The following is a 15,607-nucleotide window of genomic DNA, read 5'->3' as shown; positions in this document are numbered from 1 at the left end:
CGCCGGAGAAGCAGGCCAAAAGCGGCGAGGTGGCAGCTGGCCTCCCGGCAGGCGCCTCCCTTACTCGGCCTGCCGAGGGAGAACCAAGAACAGGGCAGCTGGATCCGTCACCATCAGAGCCGGGGAGGGACCCTAGGTCAGCTCAGCCAGCAAGCCAGAGGACAGGAATCCCCCAGAATAATTCGGGAACCTCAGAGCGGGGGTGTGTGTGTGTTTGGGGGCAGGGGTTGTTCTTCACTCCTAGACTTGACAGGAGTAATATCCAGGTCCTCTTGGACCTACCGAGGCTTCATATGCAAGGGGCTCGGCATAAGCACATCACCCGAGTGGACAGGAGTGAAGCAGAGCAGGCAATCGGTTGGGAAGAGGGTGGGCCAGTTAGGGTCGTTTCTCCATGTGGAGACCCCTAAATGCATTTGCGCACCACAGGCGCTTCTCTTACAAGAGGCCAGCCCCCTTCGGATCACAGGTGCCTAGCCTGAGATGGAATTCCCAAAGTGGGCTATCACGCTGCGGCAACACGGGAATAGCTGGGTCCATTCTGGATCTTTCCTTAAGGGACTTTCCCCTAGAAGGGGGCCAAGGATTAGCCAGCTCTAAACAGCTTTTCCGGGCAGAAAGGAGACATAGCTAACAGCTACTTCGGAAGGCTACCGTCCTCACTGCCACCAGCCTTCACTGGAGACAGACCCCAGGAGCTCTCAAAGGGACAACGGTGGAAACCAGGAAACCAATTAGGAATTCAGGTGAGACAATGGCGGTCTGGACTAGTATGGTAGCAGTAATGGTCACATTTGGAATTTGTAGAAAATGCCAACAAAGCTTTCAGATTGATCAGATGTATCAAAGTGAGAAAAAGAAGAATGCGGAACTCCTGGATTTGGGGCCACTGCAGTAAACATGCCATTGTCTGACCTGGAAAAGAGCACTGGTTGGGCAGGGGCCAAGGGGTAGCAGGAAGCCAAAGTTGTGTATGGGACCTGTTAAGATTCCCAGTGCACGTTGTAAGTGTGACTGTCGGAAAGGCAATGGAGACATGGGTTGAGCCCAGGGAAGAACCCTGGACTAGAAACAGAAGAGTGTCTCAGTAAAGAAGCTGACCGCAGGCATGGGGGCGGTGGCGGCGTGTTGGCCCAGTGGTGAAGGCTTCGCTTGGTATTCCCAACGCCGTATTGGAGCTCCTGGCTTCCAGTGAGACCCAAACTCAGTGCCAGGCAGGTGCAGGCACTTGGGGAGTGAAGCAGTGAATGGTAGATCTGTCTCCCTCTCTCCGTCTTTCAAATAAATGCTTTTAAAAAGTTATTGGGTCAAATTCTCCTGAGAAGACAATTGGATTTGGAGTAGAACTGCATTAAATCTGTAGATAATTTGGGGGTGGGGGCAGGACAGGATTGGAGGGGCACTGGTATTGCAATGTTGACTTTCAATCTCCTAGCAAGGTGTAACTATCCATTTCTTTAGGCCCTTGTTGATGTCTCAACACAATGTTACATTTATCCTTTAGGAGTTTCCATTAATTCCTGGGCCCTTCATAGTTGTGAATTACTGTAAATGGGATTGTTAGTGTTTTAATATTATTTCCAGTCCCACACTATAAAACCTGAATGAACTAAGAGAAGTGTATGTTGAATTTTGCAATGGAAAGTAGGATGTCCATAAAGCTAAGAAAAGGGCTAAGAAGTTGAAAATCGGGGCCTCCACGTGGTCTTTTAGGTGTAGACATCTTTGTTAATGCTCACTGGCAGCAAAATGAGAGACAATAAAATAGTTTCCTTCCTTCTCCCTTTGTTTCCATTGTTTAGGTTTGTTTTTTAATGTAGGGGCAAAACCCCCCAAAATTAAGCTCATCTTCCTGCCCTCCCTTTCACCCCCACATCACACTCAGCACATTCTACTCCTTAACCCTTAGTCTTGAAGAGGATAAAAATAAAATAAATTTTGGAGAGTGAAAGATTCCCAGACATGTTTGGAGTTAACGGAGATTGCAAATCAGAAGAAAAGACTAGAAACAATTGGTTTAGGCACTCGGGAGACGTAAGTAAGACGAACTGCCCACACAAGGTCTCTGCAAAGGTGATTTATTTAGAAGCAGCAGTGGCATGTTTCCCAGTGAAACCGCACCATGGATGCAATCTGGCTGTGACTTTGAGGCTCACCTTTTCTGGAAGAGCAGAGACAGAGCTTGAAAAGAAGAAATAGGCATTTACATAGGCTTATCAGAATCATTTATTTTAGAAAATAACCATTTTCTAACTTCAATTCAACCATGATCTGAAATTTCACAAGTCTTGGTCACTGTAAACCAGGATTCAACCCTTAACCTTACACTTAATAACTCCTTGAATTGCAACTTCTTATTCCAGTTCTCTCTCATCCCACTAGGAAACTGTATCATGGCATGTAATAACTTTATTAGTATTATTTTCGTGTATCAAACACTTGCCCTGCATAGATTATTTCATTTAACCTTCCTAATATCTGTTGCTGTCACTTCTTCACAATACCCATAGGTGGCTTAATTTTTTGTATTATCATGATCAATTTAAATATCATCTCCCATTAGCGTTTAGTAAAAACTATCTGGGCCTTGAACTTTTTTTTCTTACTGTTTGTTTACTTATTTTCATTTGAAAGGCAGAGCAGTCTTTCATCCACTGGGTTACTTCCCAAATGTGCAACAGCCAGGACGGGGCCAGACTGCAGCCAGGAGCCAGAAACTCCCTCTGGGTCTCCCATGTGGGTGGCAGAGACTCCGGTACTTGGGCCATCACCTGCTGCCTCCTTGGTGCATTAGCAGGAAGCTGGGTCAGAAGCAGAGGTGTGACTAGCTCTCAGGCACTTTGATATGGAACATAGGCATCCCAAGCAGTGGCTTTTTAAAATTTATTCAATTTGTTTTAGAGACACACAGGCAGACAGAGGGCTCCTGTTCACTGGTTCACTCCCGAAATTGCAGGCACCTGTAAACTCAACCCAGCTCTCCCATGTGGGGGCAGGGTCCCACCAACTTGAGTCCCCATCACCTGCAGCCTGTGAGCTGGAATTGGGAGCAGAACCAGGACTTTCAGTACAGGCTGTGGGTGTCCCAACTGGGATGTTAACAGCTGCACCAAACACCTGCCTCTGTTGCATTTTTAAGGGAAAATCTGTCACTACCTTTTCAGTTGCACCTATAACCAATTTTTATTCTACTTTTCTTGAAGCAGCTCTGGTAGTATGAAAAAAATTCAACACCTATTTTACATATATATTCATATAAAAATGTCTTATCTTCTATATCTAATGTTTTTTCTCTTTAAATTTACTAAAGGATCAACCATTTAAATGCTCAGGAAACAGCCTTTGGTTTTATTAATTTTAGCAGAATAGGAAGGTGTGATCCACTCCATCGATTCTGTTTTATCTTAATTCACTCCTCTCAGCTTTTTGTTGTTTCTTTATTAGTATTTGAGTTTAAAAGGTTATTTTCAAGTTTCCTCTTAAATGCATTCTAAAACTATGAATTTTCCTCTACCCACTTCATGTAGGTTTTAATATATAGTGCTCTGATTTTTAGAATATGTAACTTTTTGTTATCCCCTTTATCCATGTGCTTTTTCCTGAGTCTAGACTAAGGAGAGTAGATTATTTTATTGCTTTATAGTCCATGAATATATCCTGAATGGCTTAACCTTTTTCAGCACTTGAGATTTAATTTGCCCTCTTAGTCAATTTTTGTTAATATTCCATGTGAATTTGAAAACAAGGCAATTTGTTATTTTGAATCCCAGATGGTGTTGGTGTGAGTATAGTTACATGATTAACCTTGTTAACCATGTTCTTCAAATCCCCTATCTCTTCAGTGTTTTCGTCCACTTGATCTAATGGCTAAGAAAGGTGTAAAGCCTTCACTGTGATTATTCACTTATCAGAAATCCTTGTATGCACACTTGTGTAAGTATATGCACACTGTATACCTGTTTACAATGAAAACAATTCATGATCATTTATGAATGTATCACCGTTTTGAAATTCCCTCCTAGTGTCACATTTTTAAACCTACGGTTTTCTAACTTCCACAGTAATAACATCTATATCCTCCTCCTGAATCTACTAACTCTTGTTTCACTTCTCTTCACTCCTGCCCTCTCTCATCTCCCACATTAACATCATCTGGCAGCTGAATCCCAGGTTGGTTAATTTCTTAGACTTAAGCTTACTCACACTTAGCCATGTGCTGAACCAGGTACTGAGCACCTTTGCTTCTGGAATCCCTCATCATCCCCTGCAATCTTTAGTTCTTGCTGGAATGCAACTCTAGTAACTCAGTCTAAAAGGTGCTGTCTTAAATGAGAGTTTGGACAGACTTTCATTTCATTATATTTCTCCCTAGATTTTTAAAAATAATGCTTCATTGTCTTATATCCAGTGTACTCAAATGCATCTCATATAAACTTGATGTCCATTTCTTTGTATTTTCTGAGTGTTTTTATAACTTTCTCTTCTAGCTCTTTATTCTGAAATATTACCGTGTATTGAATTAAAGGTCCTTTGCTTGTGTGTTCAGCATTTAACAGGACCTTGCAGCCCGACGTGGACATCTACACATATTTGGATCCTGGGAAATAATCCTCCCATTGTCTGATGGACTTTGGATGTACACTAGACAATGGCAGAAGACACCACTGTCAAAGATTACGATTTGAATGGTGTTCCCTGAAGTGTGCACTGCATGACCAGCAAACCTTATTCCACAGATCTGCACTTTATTGCCAACACTTTGATTCCTGCCTCAAGTTTCTCATCCTATTGGATGAATTTTGGGCTATCTGAATGTATTCTTCACCATCATGTACACTTGCTTTCCTATTTTTTAATTTTTTATATATTTTTTTTTATTTGGTTTCTTAGAGGGATTTCTGGCTTAAGCTCATTGATTTTCCCTCAGCTACATGTATCCTATTCTGGATTCGGCCCTTGTTGAATTTTCATGTCAATAACCAAAATTTAAATTGCCAAGATCTTTAGTTAAGTTTTCCTGCATGTTCTCTCTCTCCCGTACCTCCAAAAAGATCAGGTACACTCATTCTGAGGTCTCTCCTGTTAATGCTGCTTCTTGGAGTTCTACTCTGCCCAGTTTGGGTCTCTGATTTTGCTGGTTCATTCCCAGTGTTGAGGACTCTGCTATTGCTCACCTTTGTGTTGGGGAGCTGCTTTGCTGCAGCGCTTGTGGGCGGGAGAGAAGTTCACGTTGGGTAAGTGGCTAGTAGTAGTCTTTTCAGGAGGGCAGCTCCCAGTCACGTGGTACATCCTACTGCCTCTCCCCAGATAGGAGGGGGCAGATGGGATAAACCTCACTAGCTGGTCCCACTGTGGTCCCCAAAGAGTCATCTTTTCTCTTGTCTCAGGATCAACTTTTGATCCTGGTATGTTGGTTCCAAAAAGTGTGAATTATTTTTCGGTCCATGTCTACTGTCGAAGTTCTCTACTTCACACTTTGGTCAATTTTTTATTTTTATCACTTCTAAGAGTTTGGGGTGGAGCTGGAAAGCATGTGACATAGTCATTTGGGGTGCACTGGAGGTAAGAAACTTGCACAGCACTCCACAGGGCTTCCCTACTGCCAACATCAACCAACATTTTTTGAGATGTTTGTTAAGTGTCAAACATTAAGCACAGCTATATGTATTTACTCAATGATCCTGCATGAGTAAGGATTAGTATTATTCTGAACTTTAAGATAAGGAAACACCGATTTAAAAATGTATTCTAGAGGATGGCACTGTGGTGCGGTGGATTGTCACCACTTGAGACACTAGCATCCCCTCCCAAAGTGCCAGTGTAAGTCCCAGCTACTCTGCTTCTGATCTAGCTTCTTGCTAATGTGCCTGGGAAGAAAGTGGAAAATGGACCAAGCGCTTGAGTTTCTGCCACACATGAGACCAGGCTGGAGTTCCCGGCTCTCGGCTTGTGCCCAACTCGGGCCTGGATTTTGCAGCCATTTGGGGAATGAACCAGTGGATGAATATGGATGGAGCTCTCCCTTCCCTCCCACCATCTGTCCCTTCCTGATGCTCTGCCTTCCCAATAAATAAACAAGCTTTGGAAAAAAAGAAACTTTGCCTCATTGTACTACTAATAAATAACAGAACCAGGCTGGCGCTATGGTGCAGTAGGTTAATCCTCCACCCGCTGTGCCAGCATCCCATATGGGCGCTGGTTGTAGTCCCAGCTGCTCCTCTTCCAATCCAGCTCTCTGCTATGGCCCGGACCCACATGGGAGACCTGGAGGGAGCTCCTGACTCCTGGCTTCAGATCAGCTCAGCTCCAAGCTTGCAGCCATTTGGGGAGTGAACCAGTGGATGGAAGACCTTTCTGTCTCTCACTCTTACTGTCTGTAACTCTCTCTCAAATAAATAAATCTTAAAAAAAAAAATAATAACAGAACCAAGTTACACATCTGAGGCTCTGTCTCAAGAACCTGCAGTCTTTACTAATATACCACATAATGGCATAACTGGAGATTTCAGAAACACATCATCCCTCCTCACTGCCAAGAAGTGGCCCTACCATGGCCTGAGGGACCATGACTCAGTCATGCCTGCAATCCACACCAAGGAGAGCCACAACTTGTTGTTTATCTTGCTTTTGTAATCTTTGCAGCTTTTATTTTTTCCCTCTCTGTAAATGATTTGCATATGCTAATCCAGAAAAAATCCATTAAGCCTATTTTCCTCCTAAACATTAGCCCCACAATCATAAATACTAAGAAATTAGTTCCATTTAGGTAAAAAAATTTTTTTACCTTTCTTCTCTAGGCTAAGGTTTAGAATTTATGTTGTACCTTAGCTCTCTTGTTGATTCTAAAAGTATATTCTACTCCATACATACTTACTATTTCTGAGAATTTAAGAACAATTTCCATTTTCTAAAACCTTAATAATGATGTAGAAAGAAATTATGAAAATCAGAGTTTAAATACTGGACAGACACAGGGAAAATCCCTTATAAAAATGATCAAAAGGCAAAAATTATGCAAATTGCCATCATGTAACTGGGCGAAGACTAAAGCAGTTTATGAAAAGCTACTCCTTTTTTTTTTTTTTTAAGATTTATTTGAAAGGCAGAGATACAGAGAGGAGAGAGAGAGAGAGATCTTCCATCTGCTAGTTCATTCCCCAAACGGCCACAACAGCAGGGGCCTGACCAGGCCAAAGTCAGGAGCCAGGAGCTTCATCAAGATCTCTCCTGTGGATGCAGGGGCCCAAACATTTGGGCCATCCTCCACTGCTTTTCTAGGCATGTCAGCAGGGAGGTGGGTCAGAAGTGGAGCAGCAGGCGAAGGCTTAACCTTTTACGCCACAGCGCTGGTTCCCAAAAAGTTGCTCTCTTGCTGCAAGTGAGTCAGCACACCTTCTTCCTGCCCATTATGCTACATCCGTGTGTCTCCATGTATGGTCGCCAGTCGGCAGACAGGCCACCTGGATGAAATACAGTCCCAGGGAGAAATGATCTGGAAATGCATCTCCAGAGAGAAATTCAAGTAATTCAAGGTCCATCCCTAGATTTGGGAGTTTTCTGAAGAACTCTGAACAACCGTTGCCCAGGGTTACATTTGTGGTATATTTGAATTGTTTCATACTCCCTCCTGGCCTAACCCATTTTTCTTTGATGCCACTGAAAATGATAATCCTACAGATGGAAACTAAGACTTATACAAAGTCAAAACGTCATTGCCGAGGAAAAAAGAGAGCTGATATCTCCAGGCATATTCTACCCTGAGTGTTAAGAACACTAATATCGACACTGTATTTTTCCTTGACTTCTGGTAATTTGTAATTATTACCTTTGATTCATATAAAACAAATGAAATAATTTGTTTCTTACTTCACTGCTTTGCAGCCTTCATTGTTTGTCAGACACTCCTTTTCTCTGGATGCCTTGTCCTGCTCTAGTCTCTAGATCTCTCTTTCCCTCTAAATACTGAGTCAATCCCAGGCCACCACCCCTTTACCATCTTCAGGACACTGGACTGGCATCCAGGTGTGCACACACCAAGGAAAAACCCTAAGGCACTTCAAGTTCTAGTTCTATTTTGCCGTTTCTGGCTTTGGCCACCTAAAGCAAAGTTCTCTGCGTTGATCAACAGCGCAATGCTCTCTAGATTCCTAAGTCTCTCTTTAATGGAACCTTATGAAATACATCATCAGTTGTGTGATGAGTTCTTAGCCAAAGAAAAACAACCTGGAGGGCCTGGAATTCATCTTACTTGTTGGCCATTCTCTAGACTGTAGTTCGAAAAATAAGATTTCCTTGCATTCTTGGGAAAACTTCAGATCCGATAGGTGAAAAGAACAGGAACTTCTTAATGCTGCAAAATAATTTTACAGGCAGAAATGATCAACACAGAAGTCATCAACCTGAATCCACCAAATCCATTGTTAAGTTTCTATCTAAAACATTTTCCAAGCTATTTTCACATTCTTGTGTCAACTGCATTAGGTGTGTTCTGCTCTGTGCTACTTAACAGTGGTCAAGGAAATTTCTACTCACATGGCTTTACATAAGAGCATGAAATCCTCAAAACCCAGGGCTTTCAACTAAATAAACAAAAAATTGTTTAGTAAATGCATTTCCATTTTTCTGAAAATGCTGCTGTGAAGTATTGCCAGCATCTTCTGGTAGAAAAAGAAAGTATTTGCCAAAGATTTTACAGGTTTTTGTAAAGCACTAGTAACAGACCCTATAAAGTTTTCTATTTCTTTTGTTTTTTTCCTATTGGGCCAAATAGCAGATACTTTTAAGAGTCTACAGAATCATAAGCCCTGAAAGTAAACTGCAGAAATGCTTTATTGGATGGTGTTTTTGAAATAAAGAAGGCCTTACTATGATGGGCACCTGGCACAGTGGATGCTTAGAGAAGTGGTCCTCACATTAGTAGAGATCTATGACAACACTGCTTTGAGGAAAACACATTTAGGTACAACAGTGCTCCTGCAAATGCTTCCTAATGTAAGAGTAACGGCAGCAACACTGAGCAAGAATCCACTGTGTCTAGCCACCGTACCAAGTTCTCCAAGTACATTCTCTCATTTAATCCCCACAGCAAGCCTAGAAGGTAGATTCATGATTGGTTCCCATTTTATAGAAGAATTGAGGAACAAAGGGGTAAAGACACTTTCCAAAGCTTATACAGTTTCTGTGTGGAGAAGCTGGGACTCAAAGCAGATGCTAAGCACCACTTGGAGGACTTAGGCTAGCAGAGGGCTAATAGAGGGCTAACAAGAGAAATGGGCACAGCTGGAAGAGCTGGAGCTACTGTTATTGATGTTGCAGCTTCAGCTCCAAGCTATGACCTTCAAAGTTCTCTCCAACCTCAGCTGCCTCTGAGCTGCCCTCGGCAGGAGATACGATGGCATGGGAACAGTACACATTCCTCTTTTCATTGCTTCTTCCACATCCAAATGAGGACATTTTGGAAGAATCAAGGCAGATTAGATTAGCCTTGATAATCCTGATCGCTGTCACTGATAAGGAAATAATTTCAATAACCAGCAGGGACTTAACAATACTAAGTTCACTGACCCTTGGGATTTCTCTACTTATCTGGGTCTCGTAGTCTTCTGTAAAATGGAGACAACAATTGCTGAGCTCCAAAGTTGACTTTTAATTGCAATCCACTTAAAAGCATCTACTCTTTTAGGAGATTGCTGATAGTTAACGTCTATACTGCCTGAGTTAGCTTTGCTGTTGATCCTTGAACATCCATGATTTACACTGTGGGGCTTCTAAACCAATTTGTGGGCCACAGTGATCACAACTTTACCCAGAACGTCACTCCACTGTGGTGCCTCTAGTTCAGAAGGCAGAAGATTGCAAACTCAAACCTTTCTTCTTACTACAGCCCTTGGAGCTCTGCTTCTCATTTATATGATCCCATTTCCCTCCCTCTCAGTTACTTCTTCCTCTCCTATCCATCCATTCATCCTGAAAATACTGACTGAATGCCTACTCTACCCCAGACGTAACACTAGATGCTGGGGAAAGAGCAGGAACAAAACATTCACCTCCCTTCACAGGACTTACTCTGGGAAGTCAGGGTTGAGATGATGTGTTTGTCAGATGCAATCTAAGTTATCGTTAAGAAGCATTTTAAAGCACAGCCTAAAATAAGACACAAGTTTCTCTCGTGGAACAATCCAAGGCTGATACAGCAGCTCTGCTGTCCTCTTCACCTGGCATCTGTCTCTGGGTCCCAGGCGGTTGCCCCAGTTTATGCTGTCACATCTGCATGTCAGCCAGGGGTGGCAAGGGCAGCACACGCCGATCCTTTTTTTTAGGGAGTAAACTAGGAATAATACAATGTTCATTCAACATCCCCTTGGTTAGCACCCTGGCTCATGGAGAAGCCCAAATCCAAGAGAAGCTTCAATTAGCCTTTAATTAAGAATCTAGACACCCAGAAAGCAGAGAGTTAAAGCAAGCAGGCAACAAGAGTTCTTATGGATATCAATCTCTGATTCAGCAATACACAAGTAAATAAATACACTGGTATTCAGATGGGATTGGAGGAAAACTAAGAAAGGTATGGAGATAAGGGGTAACAAGAAGTGAGGGGAAGCAGAGATGGTGAGCTTGCTGTCTGACATAAAATGGTCAGGGAAGACCTCAATGGTAAGGTCACCGATGACTAGAAACCCAAAAGAAATAAGAAAAATTATGCAATTATCCAGAGAAGAGCCTTTACTAGAAGGGAAAATAGCACATGCAAAGGTCCTTAAACAGACTTTGGTATATTCAAGGAAGAGGCGATGAGGGCAATGAAATGGAGCAAACGAGGGAGAGTGGTAAGAGATGAGGCTGGGAGGTTGATGTGGGTGCCGGATTTGACTCAGAGGGTTCTCAGCTGGACAAGAGGACATGGGAGGGAAATGATCTGACTTGTTTCAAAAAATTTACTCTAGCTATTTTGTGGAAAATAGAGGAGGGAGAGGGCAAAAGCAAGGAGACCACTTAGAAGGTCACTGTAAATATTCAGAGGAGATGGTGATGGCCTGGGACAGGGTGACAGCAGGGAAGTGGCAAGATGTACTCAGAAATTGGACGTATTTTAGCCAAGAGGATTTTCTGATAAGTTGCACTCAGGGTGACAAAGAAAAAGTTAACACATCCCCACCACTATAACCATCACATCCAAAGGAAAGACAACCTCACAGGGAACAGGAAAACCTAATTTCTGTCAGGCTAGGATCACAGGGGAAAAAGCCCTGACAGTTCTGAAGAGCTGTAAGTTGGGTCTGATGGGACTTAAATGGCTTTGTGCTCGGCAGGCACAAGAGTGGAACAATCAGAACTGTTCAGTGACAAAGTAATCTGTGAAAATTTTAAAAACTCAAGGAGATATAAAGAAAAACAGTACAACCTGGATGAGGGATGAGGAATTAATAACCTTTAATCACAGAACAAAGATGAAATGGAGAATTCTACCTACTCAAATCAGATGATTAAAAAGTTGAAAGAAGCTCCTGTGAAAAATCCCAGAGGATACTCCAGGTACCAGTCATAAAGAAAATGCAAGTTTAACCTATGGACTTGAGGAGGCCAACACTTCTGGCTCTCATCAAGTGGCACAGCGTCTGGCACACTTGGAAGCCCTCCCAGTAGAAGTCTCCTGAACTCCCAGCCAGATACAACCTTGCACTCTCAACCCACATTGCCTTTGACTCCTGTTTTGGGAATAATATTGCTTGCTTGAATTAGAATGATCTTCACATCAGGATGATCTCTCAGATGCCTTCATAGCTTTTTTATTCTCTATCTCACAGCTTTGTTCACATTATGTGCTCAATATATATTTGATAATACATGATAGGAAAACACAGCCAGGCTCTTTTCAAAATTTTGCTGATGTTGACATTGGGAGATTTATAAAACTTTATCAAGTTTTCTATTTTTGCCAAGCATTTGCATAATTCAGCTATTGCCAAATGTAAACAAAAAGTTTCCCATTAAAACTAGTAATTATCCCAGAGATCTCACACTTATTTCCCATCTTTAGTCCTATGGTTGAATTATAGGCGCCCAAATCTTTTACATCAGCATTAGAAATTTCACCTAGTTTTAAAATAACCTGTCTAAAAATGAAGATAAACTGTTCTTGTAGGCTTCTGTAATACACTATGATCCATTCTTCGATCCTTAAAAACATACCAATCTCAATAACATCTGACCCCACAACTTAGGCCAAGACCAAGTTTACATATGTAAAGCTCTCTGAAATTTAAAGCCTTTTATCCAAATGCCACAGTTTTTATCCTCTGGAATGTACCTCCCCTCTCACCCTTGTTTAAAACACTGGAAAAGCAGAACACGCCAACATCTCAAACCAGGTGCAAGCTCCCTTCTACACTCATTAGTTTAACTACAAAGATATTGGCTGAAGGGAAGCTGATCAGTGTAGTACTTAAGTACCTACCACCCTTAAGACTTCTGAATCTCTAATAGTGATTTAAGCTGGTCACTAATTATAAAGGGTGGCTGAAAGATTATCATGGACTAAAAGAGCAAGAAAAAATGAAGAAACGTACAGGAAAATGTTTACTGCAGTATTAGAATCTACCACCCCAAGGATTAGTTTTATAGTGTACTATGGACTGGGCAATCATCCAACAAACGTTCATTAAGAAGCTATTTTATAGTAGTCTTCGTGGAAGAATACCAAGTATTTAGAAGAAGATTCTGCCCTCTAATAGAAGACAAAAGAAAATGTAAGAAACAAGAAAAGAAATTGAAGAATAGGTCCACAACACTATACAATTAGTTGTTAATTGTGTAAGGAGCAAGGCCTTGAGAGTTAAAAGGGGAAAGACTTCCCTCGTGAAATGGTGTGGGATGGAAAGATTTCTCAGGGAGGTTTGAGCATGAGTTTGAAGAACTGGCAGGGGCACTGACCCTGAGTAGTATAGACTGAAGCTGAACTAAAACTCAGGAAAATATAATAAAAGCACAGAAGAGACACTGAAGATGCATTGCAGGGCAGAACACATGGGCTAAGCTGGAGGACTGGGAAATTGACCAGGTGATAGAAGGCCTTTAGTTGGGACTTAATCCTTTGATCAATGAATAACAAGTGACAGCTTAGGAGTTCCTAGTTGAGTCAACCGGCACTGCTTTAGCAACTTCGAAGGACTGAGACCTAATCCGGAGTCTTCAGGGAGGCCTCAGCTTCAGCGTCCTAGGCTGGGACTTTCCACTGGGGTGACTGGGCATGAAAAAGACCCCCTTGGCCTCCTCACTACTTCCTCCTACTACAAAATGTGCTATGATTTCATTTCTTTTGCTGGACACGTTACATTCTCAGTTGAGTCATCTTCGTCTGGCCTCTTGTCTAGTGGTCATTAAAAAAAAGCCAGGCAAAGATGACTCAAATGAGAGAAGTCCAGCAAGAGAATGAAGTCATGCACAGCACATTTTATGCAAGTTTTAGCTGGATGTAAATGTTAATTCCTGTAATAAAATTCATTTTTAATGAAAAACTATTTCCTACAAAGTGACAACTTCAAAGCTTGAATTGTCAACCAAGTTTCCTATTGCCCCAAGGGTCTGTTTTACTTAGTAAATGAAAAATCCGCCCAGCTGTTGTCGGGAGAAGTCTTCAGTTATGCAAAGACTGACGTCTTGAGACATTCCTTCTACACACCGGGTTTCTGTGAACCGTGCGTCATTCCTTCTGATTCCTCAAATTCCTCCCTCGGAACACTTGTGACACAGGCCTGAGCTCACAGATCCATCTGTGGTTACCTAACAAATAGACGCCAGACACAGGCACCTCCAAAACCTGTTAATCCAAGTCTGCTTCCCCAGGCCCCACCCCCGACCTGAATTGACTTGGGAAACCTAGGAAGCACCTGCGAGCGTTTAACGCGCAGCGCCGACTTGCAATGGGGAAAGTGCTACACGAAGCGCGCCCTGCAGGAGACCCTGCGCACCAAGGGCAGAGCGGCACAGGGGCTGGGTGAAGCTGAGGGACCGCGTGGCTGACGAAATCCTGGATGAAGAGGCCTCTGTTCCCACACAGGGATCAACCCTACGGACCTGTGTGCGTGTTTTAGGGTGGGGTGGGGGAGGGGGCGCCTGTCCTGCGTGTTTTAGGATGCTCAGCAGCATCCATCCCGATATAAGCGTCCCATAGGACCACAGGGCAAAATCATCCGACTGCAGTCGCCGAGACTTGTATTAACCCAGGGCCGGTGGCCGGGCCAGGACCCAGGAAAACGAAGCCACACTGCACTGATGTTGGGTGTTTTAACCTAGCCTTAAGGTGTCCCAGTGAGGAGAGCTGGAACACGGCTCCCCCTCTGCACGTTAAGGGAGAAAATCTGCCTAGTACTTTCAGACACAACCGGGGTGGGGGAGGTGTATATGCACACTGGCGCGGCGACAGCCAGCCGAGCTTCTCCATCTTTCCAGACTACGTAGATGCTCCCTCGCCGGGCAGCGGCACTAGACCCGGAGGCTCTGCGGTCTCGCCGGCCACATCCAGCCTGCCTACCCAGCCCTGTCGCAGTGTTCACAGCGCCCTTTCCGAAAACGGGAGTGGCTCTGAAAAGAGCCTTTGGTGCCAGGTGGTTATCTCTCGCGTCCCTGTGGACCCTTACTTGGAGCTGGTGTACTTGGTGACGGCCTTGGTGCCCTCGGACACGGCGTGCTTGGCCAGCTCGCCAGGCAGAAGCAGGCGCACGGCCGTCTGGATCTCCCGGGACGTGATGGTCGAGCGCTTGTTGTAGTGCGCCAGGCGCGAGGCCTCGCCGGCGATGCGCTCGAAGATGTCGTTGACAAACGAGTTCATGATGCCCATGGCCTTGGACGAGATGCCGGTGTCGGGGTGCACCTGCTTGAGTACCTTGTACACGTACACGGAGTAGCTTTCCTTGCGGCTGCGCTTGCGCTTCTTGCCGTCTTTCTTCTGCACTTTCGTCACGGCTTTCTTGGAGCCCTTCTTAGGAGCAGGAGCGGATTTCGCCGGATCCGGCATCCTTCAGGTGCGCAAAACAGAAGCAGACGCTTAAACCGATCACTCACAACTACGGACAAGCTGGGAGCTTACGCGCTACTTATAGAGCCCGTATGCAAATGAAGGCTCACATCGAGCTGCGTTCTAATTGGTTCCTTTGCAATAGTGTCGTCACAGAGAGGCGGAGTCCGTGTAAAAACGATTCTGTGAGCGCTTTCCTAGTGGTCGTTAGAACAGGAGCTTGCTAGCCAATCAAAATGTGCGTTTCACAACCTCCAGCTGCACTGTGTTGGTTTCACCTGTTTGGGACCCAGTGCTTTCAAACGTTCGCGGACTACACGCGGAGGAATCTTAAACTCGATCTTAGGCCACTAAGCTTGCTCTTTTCGGTCATCTTACCCTGTGTTCTGTGGAAGGCGTTTCCCCCTGCGTCTGGCAAAGAAGCGCTAAGACCCGCCAGGGACTCCCTCCGAGCCTATTATGAAATACTGGAGTCTGAAATGAAATAATCCGTAAACTAGAAGAAAAGGGGCCAGAATCTTCTTCGTACGTCTCTGCCTTTGGCTCGTCTCTAGCTTCCAGTTTTCTGTATTTGCCCGAAAGCCACGCCTCTGT

At 43.9% G+C, this 15,607-nt stretch overlaps 1 protein-coding gene across 2 annotated transcripts; it reads right to left on the bottom strand.

Annotated features, from left to right (window-relative positions):
- Positions 1-2,062: 2,062 nt before the first annotated feature.
- On the bottom strand, positions 2,063-15,607 carry LOC100355462 (histone H2B type 2-F). Of its 2 annotated transcripts, XM_008264505.5 has the most exons (3): positions 14,637-15,607; positions 8,249-8,350; positions 2,063-2,181 (listed from the first exon to the last, which is right to left on the bottom strand). In XM_008264505.5, exons 1-2 carry the CDS (start codon positions 15,011-15,013, stop codon positions 8,263-8,265), a joined length of 465 nt encoding a protein of 154 aa, XP_008262727.1. In that variant the 5' UTR covers positions 15,014-15,607; the 3' UTR covers positions 2,063-2,181; positions 8,249-8,262. The 2 variants fall into 2 exon arrangements, with proteins under 2 accessions (XP_008262727.1, XP_089156142.1); XM_089300016.1 differs by lacking the exons at positions 2,063-2,181; positions 8,249-8,350 and having other exon boundaries at positions 14,575-15,607.

Source organism: Oryctolagus cuniculus, chromosome 7 (genome assembly GCF_051225735.1).
Source record: "Oryctolagus cuniculus isolate XC-2025 breed Fujian yellow rabbit chromosome 7, ASM5122573v1, whole genome shotgun sequence".
Lineage (NCBI taxonomy): Eukaryota > Metazoa > Chordata > Mammalia > Lagomorpha > Leporidae > Oryctolagus > Oryctolagus cuniculus.
This window is presented reverse-complemented; position numbering and strand designations above follow the sequence as displayed.

Coding starts and splice junctions, on each gene's coding strand:
- LOC100355462 (XM_008264505.5), bottom strand. CDS start 15,013: ATGCCGGATCCGGCGAAATCCGCTCCTGCTCCTAAGAAGGGCTCCAAG. Junction 8,351..14,636: donor ACCAAGTACACCAGCTCCAA/GTAAGGGTCCAC, acceptor ATTATTTTGCAG/CATTAAGAAGTTCCTGTTCT.